The sequence below is a fragment of the Glandiceps talaboti genome, chromosome 11, assembly GCF_964340395.1.
Source record: "Glandiceps talaboti chromosome 11, keGlaTala1.1, whole genome shotgun sequence".
NCBI lineage: Eukaryota > Metazoa > Hemichordata > Enteropneusta > Spengelidae > Glandiceps > Glandiceps talaboti.
In genome coordinates, this window is record NC_135559.1 from 19,968,364 (window position 1) to 19,991,925 (window position 23,562).

The window sequence follows — 23,562 nt, forward strand, 5'->3', positions numbered from 1 at the left end:
CTTTTGAGTAAAGGTAAACTTTCCTTGGTGCATAATTTATTCGTGGAACTGGGATCGCTAGGGTAACATGACACATTCTGTGATCACTTGTAGCAAACTTCTCTCCCACCTCTACCTTAATCACTATATCGTCATTTCCAGACAAAACAAGATCCAGAATATTCTCACCACGGGTAGGCTTGTCCACATGTTGTGTCAGCATATTGTCTTCTATACATTCAAGGAATTTACGTGAAATCTCAGTGTTAGCTTCCATTGAGTCCCATTTAATATCACGAAAGTTAAAATCACCTAGATGAGAATTTTTTTACAGATTACATGTAGGTCGTGTTTTGACAATTGAACATAATCGTGAAAAATTCAAAATTAACTTCACAAGTATCGCACGGGTCAGAGCGGACTAAGCTTTGCACTTCCATACTTACTGTACACTAGGTAGCTACGTGCGATCTCGAGTTTGGTAGAAATGTCATTGATGTTCCCGTTATTTTCCTTCCGTGTTCTAATTTTGAAAGTATCTGTTATGGCTGTTTTATGGTTGATTAAACTTGTATTTCCAAACCCAATGTCCCGTCTCAGAAAACAGTCAATAAAATCACAAACATGTGCTTCTCCGAGTTATCCCGATGTGTACGAGTACCACCCCAGCTAATTCAAAACAAACGCATAAATGCATACGTCGTGAGTACGGAGTCTTGTTTGGTCTCCGCTCTGTCTCCGTGCGTATGTTTGACTACGATGTCAGTCGATGTCATTTACAAAGCAAAGTCCCAAAGGAAAATTTTCTTTGTCAATCTGTGTTCGTCTAGAGATACTAATCCATTCCAATATCTGACCATATTAAAAAGTGTACGATTTCTACATGAATTCCAACCTGTGTCGCCAGAAACAGCATGAGTGGGTTGTGAACACATATGCACTCCTAGAAGAAAGCTTAGCGCTCTATTCTGAACAGCTTGGCATTTGTCTTGGTTTTATTTTTTTAAATCTACACTGAAGAACAGTAATCTAGAATAGTAGCAACACATGCGTTATATAGCTTGGTGTACGACTTAAAACCAAAGTTCTTTAATTTTAAAGTTTTGAATTTCGAATTTATTTTTATTTTTTTTGCTCTACTAGAGGAGTTTGCCAATGTTTCAAAAACAGCAGAAAATCCAAAAACTAATTGAAAACAACACCAAGATATTTGTATAACGTACACACAACGACCTACAATGGCGCATGCGCAGACATACTCGAATGGGAACGCCACTCCAGGAAACGAAGGTGTTTTCATAGGAACTGGACGCATATATGTGAAGAGATAAAAAACTAAATTCTGCCTCAGACCCCCACCCCCACCCCCCACCCACCTTGTAACTAAGTTGGCCAAAATTGAAAAAAAAATGTTTCAGACAGCACAATCAATTTGTATTCACAATGAAACAGAAATGATCACATTTTTATTCTTTTTGAATGTAAAATAATATTTAAATTTATATGGAAATAGAGGTCAATCCCAACAATTTTACCTTTTTTGGGATGTAAGCAAAAGTTTAGGGTTGGCTACTTAAACTAGGGTCGGTCGGCTTATATACCATTTATTTTCAGACACTTCGAACCAAAAAAAACTACTTGGCAAAAAATATTTTGTTTGCAATAGGCAGTACAGCGCTAGCGTTCAGTGTATTAAAACTCACCGTGACCACTGACTCGTTCTCGTAACAAACGGTCGTCATGGAGATGGCAGCGACTGTCATTTTTTTTATCATCACATAAAGTGACATAAGCTTAGTTCGTGGAATTAACATTTTAGTTGCTTAGCAGAGAGCTTAGGAAAAGTTGGTACAGAAAAAAAATATACCAGAGGACATATCTAATGGCTCCACTAGTAAGATTATACTGATGTGAGAACGTGGCCATGGCCATGGGATCATGTTAAATTCCGGATCTTAACACCTTCAAATAACTGAGACTGTCATGTTCATGTTAATACTCCATGTGAATTTTTATTTATTGATGATCAGAAATTAATATAAAAGTGAATTGACGACAAAATAATGTCTCTCTTTGGGGCAATCAACCCGCTTATTGAAAATGCAGTACGCCTGTTTATCATATACGCGCAGGAGTTCTGCGCAAAGACATGTTACAGTAACTTTTAAAAAAATACAAATTGTATATCTGGGAATGCGGCTACATTTCTATTGGTTGCATAGTTTGAACGTAGTAAGGACTACATATGTATCTTTTCATCTCACGTGGGATGTCTAAAGTAAATATGGGGAGGTTGTCGACCAGATTGAGGAGTCCGAACGACCGTCGTACAACCTGTCGACACATGTGACGTAATGATGGTGGCCGCTTACACCTCTTCACCAAACGATTTTTCAGATCAGACACATTTGGGTCCTGTAATGTTCTCGGTATCTTCCCTCTATAGTCGTAAACGATATGTCGAAGATCCGTCATGTTATTTAACAAACAACGGAAACCGGCCAATAGTTCGATGTCTTCGTGGGTCAGTACCTCATCGTGAGAAGTCGGGTAATTTAATACGTATTCTGTGTTTAAGTACTCGAAAAGAGGCGTTCGGCCATATATGTTGACGGCCTCGACGTCTGCGCCATTACGAACTAGACGTATGATCATGTTATCATCGGGTCCAAAATGACATGCTAGGTGCAATGGGGTATTATTGAGCTGATCTCTTCCATTTACATCGACACCGCGTTTGATGAAGTACTCTAACCAGGGTGTCGTTGTCTCTGGATGGCAAAATCCCCGGATGAGAAGATGTAGAATGTTTTCATTTGCAACGTTTGTTGCGGTGAAGTCGGCTCCTTTCGCTAATAAAATAGATACTACTTTGGTTGATCCGTGTAGGGCAGCGAGTAATATTGGAGAGAGACCTGTTTTATCCCTCTTTTCAATGTCTGCACCATACTTTAGGAAAATCTCCGTACTGCCCAAGAAATCGTACATCACGGAGTAGTGAAGGGGCGACCGTCCTAGACTGTCCTCATCTGTACCGGCCATCATGTCGGCGCCATAACCTCCTAAAATATTCAACACTTCGCAAGACTTCTTGCATAACTGTTTTAGTCGCCTGTTCGAGTGAACATAAAGTCGGAAATAGTTCACGTTTGTTACAAGGTAATTGACTGCTGTTTTTCCGTTGATGTCAATCAGATTTGGATCCAAGCCGTGTTCGAATAAAATCTTTAAAAGTTTCGTGCAAGTTTTCATGTGTCGTCCACTCCGGTAACGTTTTAGCAATGTATGTTGCGGAAGTCTTGCAGACATAAAGTTACCTGTATTCTGCGATGTCTCATTTACCTCATTTTGGACAAACTCGACCCAGTTCACCGTGTTTCCCGATTTAAAGAACTTTTTGATCTTCTTGTATTCAGCCCTCTGTATTAAAGCCCATAACTGGTCTTCGGGCGTTATGTCATTTGATACGATTCTAGATGACCGACAACCCATCACTACCAAAAATACGTCTTGAAACTGCTATAAGTAAAGATGACGTACTATTGCAGAGAATATTTTGTTCAAAGTTGTGAAGAACACACGGCGTTCTAAAAAAGAATCTATATTACGATAATTGTGACGTAACAAACGCAACACTAGCTAGCTTCGTCAGGTTTGAAATTTTGCAAACACGATCGCGACACAACACAGGTATACTTAGATTACAAATTCTCTTGTGATATACCATGTTTTGTAGTTTGATCTATAAATATTTCGGCACAATGAAACAACATATTCTCCTTTGACAAATGTTAGTTAATGAAATAACATTACATGTAATTAGTGAGCACTGCTTCCTGAAGCTTATATAACGCCTTTTTTGTGCGCTGTGTTCCATGAATCAGATGTGAGTGCATGTGTTCCATATCATACCACATGGACTCGGGCTTAGTTAGTTATGAGTAGGAAAACAAACAAACAAACAAACAAACAAACATACATACATACATACATACATACATACATACATACATACATACATACATACATACATACATACATACATACATACATACAAACATACATACATACATACATACATACATACATACATACATACATACATACATACATACATACATACATACATAACATAACATAACATAACATAACATAACATAACATATAAATACTGACAAACATGAACGACGGGGTAATTTCAAATCAATATCACCTATGTTTATATACGACAAGAATTATATTATGTTTTCCTATATGTGAAATGGTCACTATTTTCTAGGGAATGACAATAGTGACCATTTCATATAATATAGGAAAAACATAACGTAAATATCAATTGTAATTAGTTCTTGTTGTCCCAGACGATAACATGGGGAAATATTAATTAGATTTTTGTTGAGCCAGATGAGAAGATTTACAACACCAGAGAGATATTTTGTCTAGCCAGACAAAAAACTGTAGCAATGTTAGTGAGATTTGTGTCGAGCCAGGCGATGTTTTGTTTCAGAGTTTATATGACTTCGATTCCGTAATATACATAATATAAAGGGTTTATAAAGCTAACGTACGTGTTCAACTACAATATTAAACAATCAACGGTTGATGTACATGAAACACAGAACTTGAGGGTATGTGGATAGGTATAAACAAGATCGAGTTTCCGAAAATTCTGTACAGTTCTTTATTAAATATTCACCGACGTTTCGTAACAAGAAACCTTCTCTATCAGGGCTTCAAGAATGAAACAAATACAGTGGAACACTGATAAAAATATATAATATAAAATACATCACGAGCAACTAGCGTGCGCAGCTTATACAAGTGATGACAAATCATACAAAATTATAAGTGTTGGAAACACACCAAAGTCTCAATATTACCAGCCTATTGCGTATTGCATCACCCCCACCCCATATATATATATATATATATATATATATATATATATATATATATATATATATATATATATATATATATATATATATATATATATAATTTGAGATTGTCAAGGTCGATATATACGTCACATGTAAATGTTTGTGTATATATTGCGTAACAAGATGGTCGGGGACTAAACTACAACAATTATAGTCTGCAAATGTCGCCATGAAAATAAATGTTCCCTCGGAATAGGAATAGTTTAGTCCGACCATCTTGTTATGCAAAGTATACACAAACAGGTACGTGTACATATTGACATTGACAACCTTAATTTTATCAGTCGCCTGATGATCGCTGAGGATGCGTGAAACGCCGAGTAAGGACTTGTAACATCCTTATTCTTTGGATTTAGTCTATACATACATACATACATACATACATACATACATACATACACACACACACACACACACACACACACACACACACATACATACATACATACATACATACATACATACACACACACACATACATACATACATACTTTACATACATACATACACACACACATACATACATACATACATACATACATACATACATACATACATACATACATACATACATACTTTACATACATACATACACACACACATACATACATACATACATGCATGCATGCATGCATGCATGCATGCACGCACGCACGCACGCACGCACGCACGCACGCACGCACGCACGCACGCACGCACGCACGCACGCACGCACACACACACACACACACACACACACACACACACAATCGACATGGCTAAGAAGAAGAGGCGGAAGGCTGAACGTCAGTGCATGGAGAAGAACAAAGCTGGCGATCCACTATCAGATCTACCTCAATGAATGCAGAAATGTCAGTCACTCTATTAGACATGCCAAGAAAGCCTACTTCTCCAACCTAATTGAAGAAAACTCAGGTAACCAGAAATCGCTTTTTCGTATCCTATCAACCCTGTCTGGAAAGAACATGGAGATGACTCTACTCGACCATACCTCAACCAAAGATTTAACAGAACAGTTTAGCCATTATTTCACCAGCAAGATCACATCTATCCGTTCAAGCCTGGATAATGTTCACCATACATCAATATATTTCGTATTTCCAGATGCCGCTGTCTCGTCGTCATTCTCTACATTCCATACTGTCAATAAGGAAGAAATCAGCAAAGTTATCTCTAACTCGCCACCAAAAACATGTGTGCTTGATCCTATCCCTACAACACTTCTGAAGCAATATCAAGGTAATCTCCTAACCATCATCTCTGTGATCATAAACTTATCTCTCACAACTGGTACTGTTCCCGACTCTCTCAAGAATGCAGTCGTCACACCGATACTTAAGAAACCATCACTTGACAAAAGTGTATTCAAAAACTACAGACCCGTTTCAAACTTACCCTTTCTATCTAAAGTCCTCGAAAAGATCGTTGCACATCAGTTAACATCATACCTGACCGCCAACTCACTACTAGAACCACTTCAGTCAGCATACAAAAAATACCACAGCACTGAAACAGCTCTCACTAAAGTCAATAATGATATCTGCAAGGCACTGGATGCTGGTCAATGTGTACTTATGGTTCTCCTCGACCTCTCCTCTGCTTTTGACACTATTGATCACAACGTACTCATCTCAAGGTTATCTAAACTTGGCATCAAGAACATCCCATTGCAATGGTTTTCATCCTATCTAAAGAACAGAAAACAGTCTATATCTATACATGGCTCAACATCCGATACTCAACTACTGCAATTCGGAGTACCACAGGGTTCAGTGCTTGGTCCACTTTTGTTCTGCATTTACATCCTACCACTTGCTCAGCTCATTCGAAATCACAATATCAACTTTCATCAGTATGCCGACGACAATCAACTCTATCAATATTTCTCCCAGTCTGACATCCTATCTACAGTACACGAGATGGAAGGAATGGTTCATGAAATAAAAATGTGGATGACAGAAAATAAACTCCAACTCAATGATGGCAAAACTGAAGTACTTCTGTTAAGGTCCCAGTTCAACCGTTCACCTCGTCCCATTGATCACATGATAATTGGATCAAGTTCTATTCCAATTGTAAACTCCGCACGGAATATAGGAGTAACATTTGATGAAAACTACACTCTATGTAAGCACGTTCACATGATATGCAAGTCAGTCTACTACCACCTCCGTCAAATAAGCCATATTCGCCAGTATCTAACTAAGGAAGTCTGTCAGATGTTAATACATGCTCTAATCACATCAAAACTAGATTACTGTAATGCACTCCTGTGTGGTCTACCATCTTCATCCATTCTACCACTTCAGCATGCCCTGAACTCTGCAGCCAGAATTGTGTCTCGCACTCGGAAATATCACCACATAACCCCTATACTTATGGAATTACACTGGCTACCAGTACACTACAGAAACCATTACAAGATCCTGCTACTCACGTACAAAGCTCTGAACAACACTGCTCATGTCTATATATCTGATCTAATCAACCTGAAAGTGTCATCCAGAGTTCTCCGATCAAACGACAAAATCCTACTTCATGTACCACGGAGTAACCGGAAGACCTATGGTGATCGTGCTTTCTCGCGTACCGCCCCCTTCGCTTGGAACAATGTTCCTCTAGAAGTGCGCCAGTCACCCAGCCTTGATATATTTAAGAAGCGCATCAAGACTTATCTGTTTAGCAGAGCCTACTGACATCTCTATATACCCACACTTTTGTAAAGCGCCATTGAACATTGCTACGTAGTGGAGTTTGGCGCTATATAAATCTCTTTGATATATATATATATATATATATATATATATATATATATATATATATATATATATATATATATATATATATATATATATATATATGCCTGTGATGGTGACGATTTGCCTCTGCTATACTGACTATGCTATTTTGATATTTATCAACATAATGTCATGATGCGGAAGTTTTGAAATAGCTTCAGTGAACTAAAACGTAGCTGAAACCATCATAGATACAATCATTTAGTGGGATTTTGAAGTGGCCAAAGATGACATGCTTGGGATTTGGGATTAATAAAACATGACACAAGTCGATTGATGGTCGTAAAAGTCTAAAACAAGTCACTATTTTTTCTATTTTGTGATTTCGGCATCCCACCACTGTCACTGTGACACATTCCATAGTTGCCAGATCCCACAGCTGCCACCGTTGCACTGTGATATGAGAACATATCAGTCAAATCTAAAGCGAAAAATGACTATTTGACTCATGGTAAGTATTAAACTTTATGGGCTTGCCTTCAAGCTAGTGCCATGCGCCCCCGACGGCGTCATTTGGAAATGTGTTTGCAAAGTAATTTTTGGTAATTTTCAATTTTGTGTCGAGAAAAAATGTTTATTTTGATACAATAGTTAGTAATATGTGAGTTACAACCACAACTATTTAAAGAATTTACAATTCTGAATTATCATATCCAATGATGAGGCAGCTGATTGGTTAACATGTTATTTTTCTTATCACATGGCATAAAGAATTGAAAATGTAAATTCATTGTATCACTGAAAAAAAAGAAAGAATATGAAGTACATTTACTCGTTCTTTTGCAACCTCTCTGAAATCTGAAGAAATCTTCGTCTATGATTCGAATAAGAATACGACGGTAACGAACCGAATACGAATACGAATACGAATACGAATACGAATACGAATACGAATACCACCATAAAGTCGTTTTGTGATTATTGTGATGTTGTGATGGCGGTCAGTTCAAAATAGTTCAAAACACGATCGGCCAAACAATCGCGATTCGGTTCGTGTTTAGTGTTTCCTGGTCAGCAATATCAACTTTTGTGGATACGTGTTGCTGGTGTATTGATACACCACATGGTACATCTCATTTCTGCTACGATATTTAGGTGAGTGTCATTTTGCCGACCATGCACTGTGCCAGAACTGTGCAAAGCAGCAAACGACAGCACAGGATCACAGCACATTATTTTACATCAAAGTTGCTGAAGTTTAACAACACCCTCTACCCCAACGTCGACATGACGCCTCCCCATGTCACACTCACAGTTTCAATATTGCTCAGCTCCAGAGTTACTAATACGTACTGTATCAGGTGGCCGGGAAATATTCGATAGGTGATAGTACACACGGGGATTCAAAGACGGACAAGTTTTGTTTTGTTTCAATGTTTTCGGACTTGTTCAGGCTTGCACACAGAATCACCAATTTCATACCAGAACTACAGACTTTACGTGCGGAGTTTGTATTCGTGGAGAAATACAATCATTTGACAAGTTAATCGCACTGGAGACAAAGTTATCGTTGGCAGAGAAAACTAACTTTTCTGAATTTTAGTTTTTTAGATTAATGTCATGTGGCCGAGTTCTTGTACTGGCTGAGATCGTAGCCAGCCAAATTCACCTCATCGAATGGCCGAGTTCTATCTTGTACTGGCTGACATCGTAGCTAGCCAAATTCACCTCATCGAATGGCCGGCCGAGTTCTCTTGTTTGAAAGTATTCAGCTGCCCATTTTGTCAGTCAAAAAATAGTACATGTACATGTATGTTAAGTACATCAAGTTAAAATACTTTTAGGATCTTTGTTGTTCTAGGGCAAGAGTGGACTGACAATACATAAGATACACATTTGTAGGGAGTTTGGGGTTGGGTTTAAGAAAATCAAATACTATTACTAGACCCGGGTACTAGACTCACTGCCTATATCATGTATATGTACAAATGTAGTATAACCCAGATTTGTATTTTCTACAATGAATGGATTCAGGCCCTATGTTCAGACTTTGGTATCATTTCTAGTCAGACACATTAGCAGATGAGTTTCATATTACAAATTATATCATTATGTAATTTAACAGTTATTTTAGGCACAAAAGGGTTTGAACTTCATGTGAGTTCTTTAACATTATGATTTCTACATGTACCACCTTGATTACCTTGACCCATGGTATGATTTGTAAGCAATAAACAGATGGATGTAATTTATTTTGGAGTCTACATATGTATTGTATAGAGCTCTGAGTCAGGCATTACAACAAGTGTAGTCATATATTCAAACATATATTTACAAATGATTCTAGGTAAACTCTAAATGTGAATAACATGACTGACAATTTTCAACAAAACAAAACATAACAACAAGTCAATGAAATCAAATCAAATCAAGCAGTTAACTAACTTGGCAAATATGAGTTCTAGGGCTTTGACATCTCTCTGTGATAATATAATCCATGGAATATATATTTGTAAGGCTAGTTAGATCACATACACTCTTTCAAACGTCACCTTTGTTAGCACTGTTGTAAACATTATAATGTGATGTACAAATGTAGCAAGAACAATTTGTCTTTGTCTTTGTACAATTTGTACCATGCTACCAGCCAGCACTCACTTCATAGTTTACATGCCTGATAGGGCTGAACAGTATGACATATCTTACAACTTCTAAATTTTTCTCAAAATTGATTTTCACCTGTATTTGTCCTACAGCTGAAAACATGAATGCATTACTGAAAGCCTCTGACTAAGATTAGTAGGATTGTAAGATACTATAGGCTTGTTCACTCGCTGCCACTAGATACATCATACATATAGCTTTGTGTGATTTTTGTTTCTCATATTATGTCTTTACAGAACTGACTTTGTTGATATACAATGGCACTGTTTACGTTACCAGTAGCTACACAAATACTACTCTTTAGTAATGATGCAGTAGAAGTGACATACACCGATGGATCTCAGTTACAGCTATCACCTTGTGGTGCAGGTTTTGTACACAGAAAACAAATCCAACAAACTAACCATCCACTCCAAGAGTTGCACAGGTATTATTTCGGTTATTTAAAAAAAAATGTGAAGGTGATGAATCGTGGTAACTTTTTCACATTTGTGTCTCAAACTGATTAGATATCACTAGTACCAAGACATATGTTATTCCCCAATATTTTTCCTCTTTTATCCAAGGAATATAGAAATGTACTTGTCACCCAAGGGTTGTAACTACTCGTTGAGAGATGTGAAGTGACAACCCTTAGGTCATGAGTAGTTTTCGGCTGAATGAAGAAAATTATTGGAGAATAACATAATTATACCAATGCTAGTAATATCAAAGAAAAATTGCGGAAAGTAATGGCAATTTTGAATATTTTGAATCCAGCAGAACCAGTGACATACACAGTGTTTTATTTAAGGGCAGTAAGTAGGTAAAATCTACCGGGGACCGGTTCCCACATCATTTTACCGGGGTTCCCCACCAAAATTATGATACATTGCATGGGAAGCACTACCAGTTTTACCTCTTTCCCCCTTTCTGTTACCGGGGTTCCCAAAACACTGCATACATGTAGACAAGCATTGACCTACATGTACATTTGTAGACGCGTATTGTCATGATATACAATGTAGAACGACCAGAGTATATATTCCATATTTTTTGTTCAACTTCACTCATGCATGGTATAATCTGTAATATATTTCTTCATTCAGCCAAGCAAAATATTAGTTACCTAATTGGTCTTGTCACTCTGAGTCCCTAGATGAGTTGATGTGACAAAACGTAAACCGGTTTAACCTAACCCTTTGATCACGAGTATTTTTCCAGCTAATGTCAAAATTGTGTTTGATTGACTTCATGTTTAAGTCTGAACACACTGACAATTGTTGTTCTTTCAGCGTGTAGTTAATTGCTATCATTTCATTTTTTTACGTTACAGGGTTCAACAAAGAACTCAATTTGTAACCAGTGAATTCAGAACTAAAGTCATTGAAGCTTTGGAGTTTAGAAACAGATTTGCAGAACGACCCTTTATTTGTACTGAGCTAATGAATGAAAGAGACCAAGTGGTATGTTTAGTGTTCATGTATGTCTCCTACAACCCTTAACACTAAAGTAAACCACTTTCTCTGTGCCAGGGATTCAATCCCAGGTTCTCATATTAGTCACAGGTGCCAGTGAGATTCGGGGATGAGTAGGGTTGGTGGGTGAGATGAATCTTACCTACTTGGTGCAAATATGGGAAAATGCCTAAAACGTACAGAGCCTTACATGTACATTTGTAATCTGGGTATAATACTAGTAATAGCTTTGTACATTGTACACAGTGTTGTACGCCCTCAATGGCAAACATACTAGTAATGCGTTGTATGTTTTACTGTAGCATAGGTTCACATGTAACCCATACCAGAGAGAAGTGTACTGTGATTTTGTCATTGTATGGCACTTCTGCTCTCATAAAATATTTATACTATCATTTCTAAGGGTCAATCACTTCATGTAGGGTCTATGGGTCAATAGACCTGTTGCTGGTTCCAACATGCATTGCACATCTCCCAATACAACGTTACATATCTGTATACAAGAGGGTTTACATGCATTACTAGTACTCAGGGGGGGGGGGGTGTCACCTGACCATATTCTCAGTTTACCAATAAAATCCTTCTCTGCCATTAATGGTTTTAAGCATTGTTGTATAAAATCTCTAACAGCATGTCTTTCCATCATTTCATTATACAAGTGTTATTTCAAAGTCCCTAATCCTGCCACAGCCATTATCTTTTACCTGAAGTGGGGATTATGTAACTAAACGTAACAACATAAGCAACATCATCTCATGCAAAGCATTTTGGAAAGCAAAAAACTGACTAATGTACCAACAACATGTTTATTTCAGAATGTACACTCCGATATTCATCATATTAAATGGTCCACACATGCCAACAGCAAGGACATGGTCACACTTCAGAAAGATAGTTCAGTCTCTGTGTCTTCATTAGGTGGTTATGCCAGCCTCACACTAGCCCCTCACAAACAAGAATTCAATGTTAGATTCCTGGCAAAGGTCAGCAAGCCTCATGTACGTAATACAGAAGTCTGTGAAAACAGAGATGCCAGGAGGAAAAATTGTTTCCAGCACATTGATTCCATGGAACTTGATGGCAGTTTTACTGGTATACTTTGTCAGCGAGACACCGCTAACAAAAGAAAAGAAAAGGAGTTGCCAGGCAACAAAGAGGAAGATAGTGTAGGAGAGAATAGTTGTCATGGAGATAGTAAAAGCCAGTCATCTAGAAATCATTATATCTGGTTAGTTCAGCACCATTCAGTTGCCTCTTGCCCCAGTCACTGGAAGCAAGCCTTGGATTTAGCATTGAGTGCAATCAAAGAAGAAAACAATGGTGACGTCAATGAGGAACTACATGACTGCAGTGAGGAAGCCCAATCCAAAGCTAGTGTTACATCTGATGAGAAAACTGATGATGTAATAAATAGTGCTGTACCTACGTCCCTGCCACTCAACTGCCCTACATCTCATTTGCATATGTGGAGTAAAGAAACGTTTGGTGTGGCTAAGATTCAGGATGGCGTGTACAATGTAAGACAAGAGAAGTTGAAAGTAATTTGTACAGATGGCATCATTTATAGGTATGTGACTGGTCTGACAGCAATCACCATGCAAGTTTAGAATTTGTATGTTGAATGTGTTTGTACCAAATCCATGAAAATGTAATGTTTCATGATGTCTAACTTCGCAAAGTTTAATTCCATGTTGTCAATTTGAAGTTATAATATTATTCTATTTGATACAACTAAACATCCATAAAGTTGCAAGAAGGAATGTTCATGGCCTCTGGGTTCATACTTAGTAATGAAAATTTCTACTGACAGAGTCAAAAAATTTCTTGGAGGTGACTCCCAAATTTTCGCACATCACCATCATCAGGTGTGTACAACAATAGCTTATTGTAGTACAACCCTGATAATGCTAATGAGATTTCAGCGAAAATTAGGGGCTTTGCTTCCCAGAAATATTTTGACTGTGAGTAGAAAGTTTCATTACAACTGGTAATGGTATCTATAAAGTTATTTAGTCATGATAATTTTGTGAAATAATATGACAGAACCCCATGGTGGTATGGCTTACTCAGACTTGTCAGTGCTTGTCGTGTTCTCTGTTGTAGCTACATAACAAATCCTGAAAGTATAGCAGAGTGCAATACCTGTGAGTACCCACACTGAAACTCACTCATCAAGGGGTTTTGTAGCGCTGCCACTCAATTTGCTATCCTAACTGACATTTTGATTTTCAATTTTGCTGTCCTTTCCTCATGTACAATGATAGCTGTGTTCCACTAGTCTTGAATGGCATTCCTGTAACAGTATATACCGTTATTTGTTGAGTACGTCATACTTTATACTTAAATCATGTCATCAGCTCACATGCTGAATCCACAATTAGGTGTAATCATGGAAATGCAACCTCACTCTAAATACCTATGTTGTCCTCTATTTAAATGTACGCTAATGTTTTGCACACATTGTGTGAGGTGGGGCATGGCTTCTAGACCAGTGGAATACTGCTATCATTGTTGTAGATGAGGAGGGACAGCGAAATTCAAAATCAAAATGTCAGTTAGGATAGCAAATTGAGAAGTCCAAATCAACAAATATGCTTGTAAAAAATGTGTATCTGAATCAATCAATCAGGCGTTCATTTGCATAAATATTTTGTGGGATTACATATCATATCATTATCATATAATTATAATACTATGGTGTAGTACTATCATATCTTTATTACAGACTTCATTGGGGTAGTAGACCTGTGGTTGAAGTTTACCCAGGGGATGGATCCATCATACGAAGTAAAGGCCCCACTGGATGCTTCTTTACACAGTATTGGTATGAGAATTCCATGATAGAGGAGAGAGTGTACTCAGCAGAGAATCCACCCCCTGATACAACCAAACTACAGTATTCTTTACGGAGACTTATTGGTACTGCAGCAAGGTAAATTATAGTAAAATAGAAATGAGAAATAGATGATACATGTACATATACTGATTTTAGTCTAAGCAGAAAATTGGTTTCTGTTTTCAAAATTGTAATGCTTTCAGTCATGAGGGCCTGTCAAAAAAAAACAGAGCTTGACTATAATGAACCTACCTCATCCAGACACAGTGATTTCTCTACACTGTAACGCTGACCTTCTCACAATCCAGAGCGTATTTTCTGCTGACGAATCGGTGCAAGCAGTATGTCTCAGATGGTGTCATAAAGATGCCAGGCCTGTGGTTTACAACAAATTCAAAAGTGTTGTGTGAAGATGAAGCCATCTTGTAGGTACTCTTATTTTACACATAACGATATTAATTTATACCATGTACATGTAACTATACATATAGTTTGTATCAGTCCATATTATACACATATCTTAGCATACACAGGAGGTTGAAAGAAATGTATGTTTTTCTTGTAGTTCCTTTCTTTCAATTTCATGTATCATTTTTTTCAATTGTAGGTTGTTTCACCACATAAGACACCAAGATTCATCCATGGTGGACTTCTATTCTAACTGTTGTTGGAAGGTAGGCATTTGTATTAGTACTCATCTACAGTAAAAATGCTTACATAAAGCACTCCATGTCGACAATTTTTATGTAGTAATTAGATAGAATCAGTGTCACATTGAAACATTGGTGATTTGACTAGCTGTAGCATTTACACTCATTTAAAGGGGAACACCAGTCCAGGAAATAAAGACACTTTCATAAACTATAGGTTCTGGAGAGTCATTTCATGATTTCACATCACCTGTTGGCCAGTGAATGATGGGAGTCAGCAGAAATAATATATTCATGGTTTCACAACGAATATTCATGACTCCTAAGTCCTTATTCCGTTCAATGTAAAATATATCTCATGAATATTCATTGTATAAACATGAATATATTATTTTGCTGACTCCCATGATGCAATGGTCCACAGCAAAGATACCCTATAAAGGCACAAAATCAACTTGATGTTTCTCTGAAATTGAAAGGAATTGTTGGTGATGAAAAATCATGAAATAATTCTCCAGAATCCATAGTTTATGAAAATGTTTCCCCTTTACAGAAACTGTTTTTAAAAAAACCCTGAAATGCTACAAATGTACTATAAAAGTTTGTGAGATTACTGTGTAACAACTGCAATGTGAATATGTCTCAACCCAAACATCTGTATAAGTTCAACTAGACTCTACTCTCAGTCCTCGGAGCTTCGCACTGCTAAAAGGGCTGTTTTTTTATATACCGACATCAACCATATCATTGTACTTGAATATCCTTGTAGTGTGCGCCCCCTCATCAACCACATAGGGCTAACTATTCGTTGATGCCCCAAGCTTCGCGATAACACTGAGCATTGCAGTAACACATCAATGAATGGTTACCGTTAGTCCTATGTGGTTGAAGAGGGCCCACAGTACAAGGATATTCAAATACAATTACGTGATAGATATCGGTACATAAAAAAACAACCCTTTTAGCAATGCAAATTTTAAACTCCGAGGAATGTGAGAGAGTCTCAGTCTAAAGTGCAACCAGCCTAGAATCGTTGTTGTAGTATGACAAAACTCTGAACACACTACCAATCTTTAAAATATTATGACATCAATCTGTTTTTGAAACCTACATGTATACTAACCAATTTTGTTTTTTATGCTATATAGGTGAAATGTTCAGGAAAACAACCAACCGTTCCAGTACCTGCATCAATTTTAGAAGAAACTAAAATAGCTGAACTTGGTAGATTTACTGCCTACACTGATGGAAGGGTTAGAATTGTGTTTACTGATAGAACGATGTTAGATATGAAATGGGACTTTAGTAGTCGACTCAGAAAAGAGAATGAAACTAACTCAGACTCAGATGAACAGGTAAGACAAATCAATGTCTATGGACCTTTGACATGAATAGCACCCTCTAGTGGTGAACTAGTGTAGTGATTACGGGTTTAAAAGTGACTGCGTAATACCAACATTCTCAAAATATCATAAATTCATGTACATGTAATGTCATAGAACCATTTAGTATTAGAGCGCCCCCCCCCCCTTTCAGTGGCAAGCTAATATAGTCATATCCGAGTATGCACGCCACAGTTAGCTTACATTATTTCAAAACGGGAACCATTAGCCAGTTTCACAGAAAATGTTACCTCATGGATAGCTACATGTAACAGGAGGTACCTTGAACGTGTCCATTAAATAATTCTTATTAAATGCCATAGACCCTTTTGTTTAAATACCACCCTCTAGTGGTGAAGTTCTGTAATGATATTGGGTTCAAAAGTTAGTGCATTGCATCTACAGGACATATAATAATTCATTGAATGATTTCAGACAATAGTACCATCTACTTGTAAACTAATTTAACAATATGTTGAGGTCAAAGGTCAGCTTAATTTTGGCATGCAGAATTTATCATTATAATATTCTGTGTAAAAAAGTAAATAATCTTGTAGAAAATTGTAGAAAAGGAAAGCTCATGATAAATAAACCACCATAAACATTTGGTGTCAGTTAAAATTATACCATCTGTAACCAAGGTGATGGAATATTCCACATGATAAAAAGGGGTGTTAAACCCATTTATAGAGGGATCACCAAGCATGACTTAAATGATTTACATGTTTTCAGAATGATGACAGTGAGAATGATCCCCCACACCAATCTCTAAGTCTGCCTAAGATCAGATCAGATCAAGCCATTCCTACCGGTGCATGTCGTCTATTACTTCCCAATGGTCAATATCAGTTGGTCAGTCTTCATCAGCCATGTGGATTCGCCAAGTAAGTGTCGAAATGTTTCTCATATCATCTGCAAATTGTTGAGATGGTGGTGGGTGGTGGGGGACCTCATTGCACAGTCTAATGCAGGCTGTTATGCAATGGAAAATCAAAGTTAAAAATAACAAAAAATTGTGCATTTTGTGAAATCAGGTCTTTTCTGTACATGATAACTACAATGTATGCTATTCTGATAGATTAAAAACATGTCATTTTCTGTTCATTTTATCTTTACAGGTACATATCTATTGCTAAAGAGTGGGCTGCATGGGTTAATAGTTCCCCAAATGAACGACTGAATTTCTACGACAGCACTGTGCATAATTTCAACCATGGCAGGTAAATGATATACTTGTATCTATAGCAACATATATTGTAGTCTTGTAGTGTAACCTCAGAGCTGTACTTGAAAGGTTGCAGAACAAAAGCGAGGACGATTACCTCTGGTGCAGAGCTCAATAGGTAGTCAGCCCCTGACAACGCTTGGTTATAAGATGTTAGCAGAATTGATGAGGCTCTCTCTGCTAGACTACAGTTAATGTTGACTTTGTTGCAAGTGATAATCATTCTGGCATGACAGACAGTGACAAGTTTTTTGCTAGTCTTGTTGATTAACATTAGAAAGTAGATACAAAAAGTTGTGTTGTGCCAGTAGTGTGTTTAGAGTGACAGCAGCCTGATGTGTTGTTGTTGTTGTTGTTGTTGTTGTTGTTGTTGTTGTTGTTCTTGTTCTTGTTTTGAATTTGACTTCAATTTACCAACAAAGTTTAAATGTCATGTATCACTGACTTCAACACAAATTTTCTTCTACTTGTGATTACAATTTTGGAGCAAAATTGACAACAACTTGGTGCGAACTTTGACAGTTTCTTCAGCTAATAGAAACTTCCCTCCAACATTACCAGAGCTGCCTAGTATGGTCTCTTTAAAATTGACATTATCTTGGTGTGAACTTTTACATATAATAGAGTTGTTTACAGAAGTATATCATTTCACAACCTACAGTTGTATGTAAATTACAAATAAAGAGGAAGCTATTTTCCAGAAAAAAATCCAATTCCATTTTTTCACTCTTGTGATTATTAGAAAACACTATGGGCATATAAAGCTATCATTGATACGACCATTATTGTAAACAGACAATAAGTAGGTTTTTTTGAATAAAAATCCCAAGGTATCATGATATTATGTGTGTCCTGTGTTTAATATTTTAGCCTGTATGAATGACTAATGTTCACTGAAAATGGCTAACAAAATTGAGATTGGCTAAATAAGTGGCTACAAAATTCATTTAGCTAGAGGGAGCCCTGCATTCTTTCAACTAAAAATTGGAAAAACAAAACATTTTTTATTTTATTTTGGGTGGTCTATAACGTTAAGGGAAACTTGCCTTCAATATTGCCAGAGCTGCCTTATAGTACTCTTCTGCTTGAATCCCATTCTTGCCAATCACCCAATACAATTAGACAGTGACGGGGAGTGTGTACTCTCGCAGGAAAGGTTTTCTGTCAAAAAACATCGGTCCAATAAAATTGTATAATTATCATTTTCATTGTTTAGATAATAACATTGTCATTTTTGTTTTTGTTTTCAGAGCTGTTGCATCAGAGTTGAAGAAGATTAAGACATTTAACTGTATCCTTTGTTATATAATTAGTGAACAGCTGGTTCTGTCAGAGTCTAATCTTTTCATTTTTCATTCATTCTCAAAATTGATGGGAAAGTAATCAGACTAATATTTAGGGGGATGTGCATTTAATTCCAACATGTGTCACTTTTCTTTCCTCATTTATAACAAATTCAAATAATCAGAATGTCTGAAAGCAGGATAATAGTTGAATTGCAATCAACTCTCTTCTCACCATTTGTGTTTCAAGGCAAGTACATGTATAGTAACTGTTGTCTAAAACAGGAGGGGAGGGGGCTCCTTAATCACAAAATGCTCATAGCTTAGAACCTTTTTAACTGTTGCTTAATAAAGTTGACAGTTGTTTCATTGGTTTGAAGAATCTACAACTAAATTCAACCAACTTAGCCTGTGTCTCAAGGTGTGCTAAAACTACCTACAAGTGACAAGTTTATTTATATGTATTGATTACAGTGTATTTCAACACAAAACAAAAGTTACCCCTGCCATCAACACCACCACCACCAAAAAATTACAGACTACTCCAGTTTTCATTAAAAATTATAATTTTTGACACCATCGAATAGTATGTTTTCTTTTAACCAGCAATCATCAGATTTGTTGGAAAATGGTTCAGCCTCTTCGGAACAGAGCACTACTAGAGGCCTAGGTAGTATGCCAGGAAATAGTTCTACTGGTGGTGCGTATCCTGACAACATTCCTGGTCCTGCCATGGTGAGGGATGTTTTGAAGAAAATGTCACAGACCATCACCGATATTGATATGATATTGGACAACAAACACTAACAACTTTAAACAAGGCATAAGGGGACGCAAGCTTTTTATAATCATTTTATTTCAAGTGAAAATACTTACAAAAAAGCTTCAAGTATTCTATTCTATTCAAATGTGCTCTTCTTCCACTTTTGATTGAGAAACAGACATGTTTTTAACAAATCCCTTGTCCTCCTTCAGTGCTTTGTTTGAAACATGTCTGCTTCTCAATCAAAATTGGAAGAAGAGAACTTGTTTATGAATCTAGTGCTTCCATGATGAACGTACATAGTATTATCAACTATTCTAGTATAAGGTTGATGTCATTGAATGCCTTCTAATATGATATTATAATTGTCTTCTGGCATTGTTAGTAACAGTTGATTGCATAGTAGGAATAAATTATGTCATAAAATAGTTTGTAAGTTATATCTTAATACCAGGTTTGAGTTCAGTCAATTGCAAGTTATGGTTCACTATGCTTCAGTAAGTAGAATACTGCAAGTACCTTCTAAGTATGCAGCAAAAACTACGTCACCCAAAATGTATAAATTCAGTGAGTACCCTTTAAAACTGCGATATCGCTGTGACTTAAGTGTTTTTGTGGACACTTTTCAAATCTCATATACTCCTTCAGTTTTATACTGAGATCCAAAATTAATTTACCGATTGTATTAAAACCATTTTATATTGTACCCCATACTGTATGTTCTGAAATCTGACTTAAATGACTACTTTTACGGGTGAAAGTGAACATAAACTTAACAAACCTGTTTGGCAGTTATTTTCCAAACATGATTTAAATTGTAAGACAATATAAAATAACTACTGTAGGCAAAGAATGTGTCTTACTGTAGAGAGATGAGAGAAAATACTATTTTTTGAATATTTAAGAATGATGCATTAATTATTTCGTATCTAGGTATTTAAAATAATGTAATTTTTTTCCACACTGCCAACTCTTACAATTTATGTACATGTATACGAGTTATGTACGTTTCATAATATGACTAATGTAATGTTGTCGGTGACCAAGTGGTTAAACCACTTGGCTCTTACCACTGCGGTCGGGGTTCGAAAATCCATTCAGGGTTTGATTAAATTTACCAAGCTCTAAGTAAGAAGATCGAGTGTCGTTCAGTTTGACTCTATCGTACAATGCAGGTTTTCCCCGTGTACTCTGGTTTCCTCCTGCATGAACACTGAACCCATGAGGGATGGCCCTCACCAAACTTCTTGGGAGACAAGTGTTTACATACTTAAAGAAATATCTTATTGTTATTATAATGTATTCATTCACACAAAGAAATTATTAATATTGTAATTAAAAATGTGATTATTCAGATAATATGCGTTGATTCATATTGATATAGTGTGTATGTGATTTAAACTATCCAAGATTCTATAATTGGCATCATCATTTATCTCTACCCTTTAAGTCTTTGCATTCACAATTGTATGATGTGAGCACACTTTCAAATGGTTACAAGCTGGTGTTGTCTCGCAACAAATTGACCAATCTTTGCATTCACAGCTGGTATATGTTAGCGGCTCTCACATGGTTACAACCTGGTATTCAGCAAGCAATTGACCAATCATTGCATGGATATGTTAGTATGCCCTGAAAAGATTACAAGCTGGTATTATCCAACAACAAATCAACCAATCATAGTGTTCCTCTTATATTATCCTTAACCCCCATCTTGATTGTTTTTTTCCAAAATAACCCCGAAATTACCAGTTTGAATGCAAAAAAATATGAGATGATAATGCAATGATATAATGCACTGTGCAATATCTTACCCACAACTCTCTCTGATTGGTATGCTTGGAAGTTCCTTATTTTATAACTTCTTCAATAACCCATATTTGCCAACATTTTAAGCATAGTAATTACGTTTAATTAATATGTAACAAAAGTACGTTTGGGGAATCAAAAATAAAGTTCTAAATTTTGCATAAAATGTGCTAACAAGTAAATGAAACATGTACTGTGCATAAAACACTTTTCAATGTCAAAGTATCAATAACTTGGGTAGACGTGTGTATGATGTGTTTTAGTATGTAAATTTCTTTTGTCATACCTATTCAAATAAATCTATATCTTTGGCAAAGTCATAACAGGTGCATATATTTTCCTTAGTTTTGTGGAAAATATTTTGCATGTCTTTCAAGAAAATCTGTTGACAAATTTCTAAAATTGCTACTCCTTCTACAATAAATCATTGATACCAAAACCAATGAAAATATATATTCAGAAACTCATCAGTGTCAATTCTACGTTTTGAAAATGGCAAAAATATTCATACAAAATCCTGTACACAGGTGAGATTTTCTGACTTCAATGAGCTGATGTCCAACAGTACAAATCAGCAAGAGTTGTGGGTAAAATCTTGTACAGTGTAATGAGCATGACGTTATTACCACAAAGGGAGCCCTCACTGGTGTTAGTGGGACATGGCGATAAAGCTCTCAGTTGTATTTCCATTTATATTATACATACTACACCTGATTATAAATATGTAAAGGATGCAAATGAGATTTGTTGGTAAATTCAGTTGAGGGCACTCTAATAATCTGCATGTGTGTATATACACATGGCTGAGTTCTGGTAAAAGCTGTGCAATCTGTTACTGTTAGCTCGCCAGTCTATGGTGCTAGAGTTGTCATTATGCTAGTCTGTAAGGTATGCCATGACGGTGTGCCCTCACACATGGGCCAACCCCTCGAGCCAGTGAGGGCAGAACGTCGCAACGTATCTTACAGTCTATCAATATGCTAGCTTTAATAATACAACAACTTCAGTGCACAATGACAGTGCCAGTGCCATGTACAGACACGCTAACAGATTGCAAACAGTTTTTTTCCTGAACATGTCCAATTTAGTGTAAATACTTAACATTGTACAGCAACAAACCATGAGACCTCATTTCAGGTCTCTACAAACAAAATGCACAATTTTACGTATGGTAGCTTTGCTGAAAAATTCACCAAGTAGTCTACGAACACTGACACATTCTGAACAGCCACAAAACACAGCGAGTTACAATAACAACACAGTACACACAGCATATCTTAGTTTCTTCATCAACTGGATATTTATTCACGAGATTGGGGCAAAACACTACCGGATTTAAACTGAGTGCCTCCCGTAACCGAATTACTAATTATGCAAATAACTCATTAAACTAAGAAAAACTATGGTACAGGCCTTTTTTGGGACAAGCATGCTTTCTTAGGTTAATGTACCGGTATGTGCCAAATTATACGGAATTTGAAGAGTGCATGATACTGCTTAATTACTGAATATCATTCATTATTCAAAGTACTCATAAAAAGTACATGTTGTAGCAACAAACTTCATAGGACAGGTGTGTATTATTATGGTTGATACATGTACCATATTATACAAAATTTGAAGCTTGCATTTTTAAGATACAGCCTAGTTACCTAAAATCATTAATTATGCAAATATTTCATGAAAACTGTAAGCTATATCAACACATTTTATAGGACATATCTGCTTTGTTATGGTTAACGTATGTACGAAATGATATTGAAATTCAAGTATGCATTCTTATGATATATCTTAATTACCAAAAATCATTAATCTGACATGCAAATTAGTTATTAA

The 23,562-nt window shown here is 36.6% G+C and overlaps 1 protein-coding gene across 1 annotated transcript; it reads left to right on the forward strand.

The window, feature by feature from the left end:
• The first annotated feature begins 8,696 nt into the window (after positions 1-8,696).
• On the forward strand, positions 8,697-19,961 carry LOC144442137 (uncharacterized protein C5orf34 homolog). The gene is made up of 11 exons (XM_078131405.1): positions 8,697-8,812; positions 10,558-10,748; positions 11,637-11,766; positions 12,594-13,345; positions 14,504-14,710; positions 15,222-15,288; positions 16,413-16,634; positions 17,394-17,530; positions 17,765-17,866; positions 19,122-19,194; positions 19,761-19,961. The coding sequence occupies exons 2-11, from the start codon at positions 10,579-10,581 to the stop codon at positions 19,959-19,961; spliced, it is 2,061 nt and encodes a 686-aa protein (XP_077987531.1). The 5' UTR covers positions 8,697-8,812; positions 10,558-10,578.
• The last annotated feature ends 3,601 nt before the right edge of the window (positions 19,962-23,562 follow it).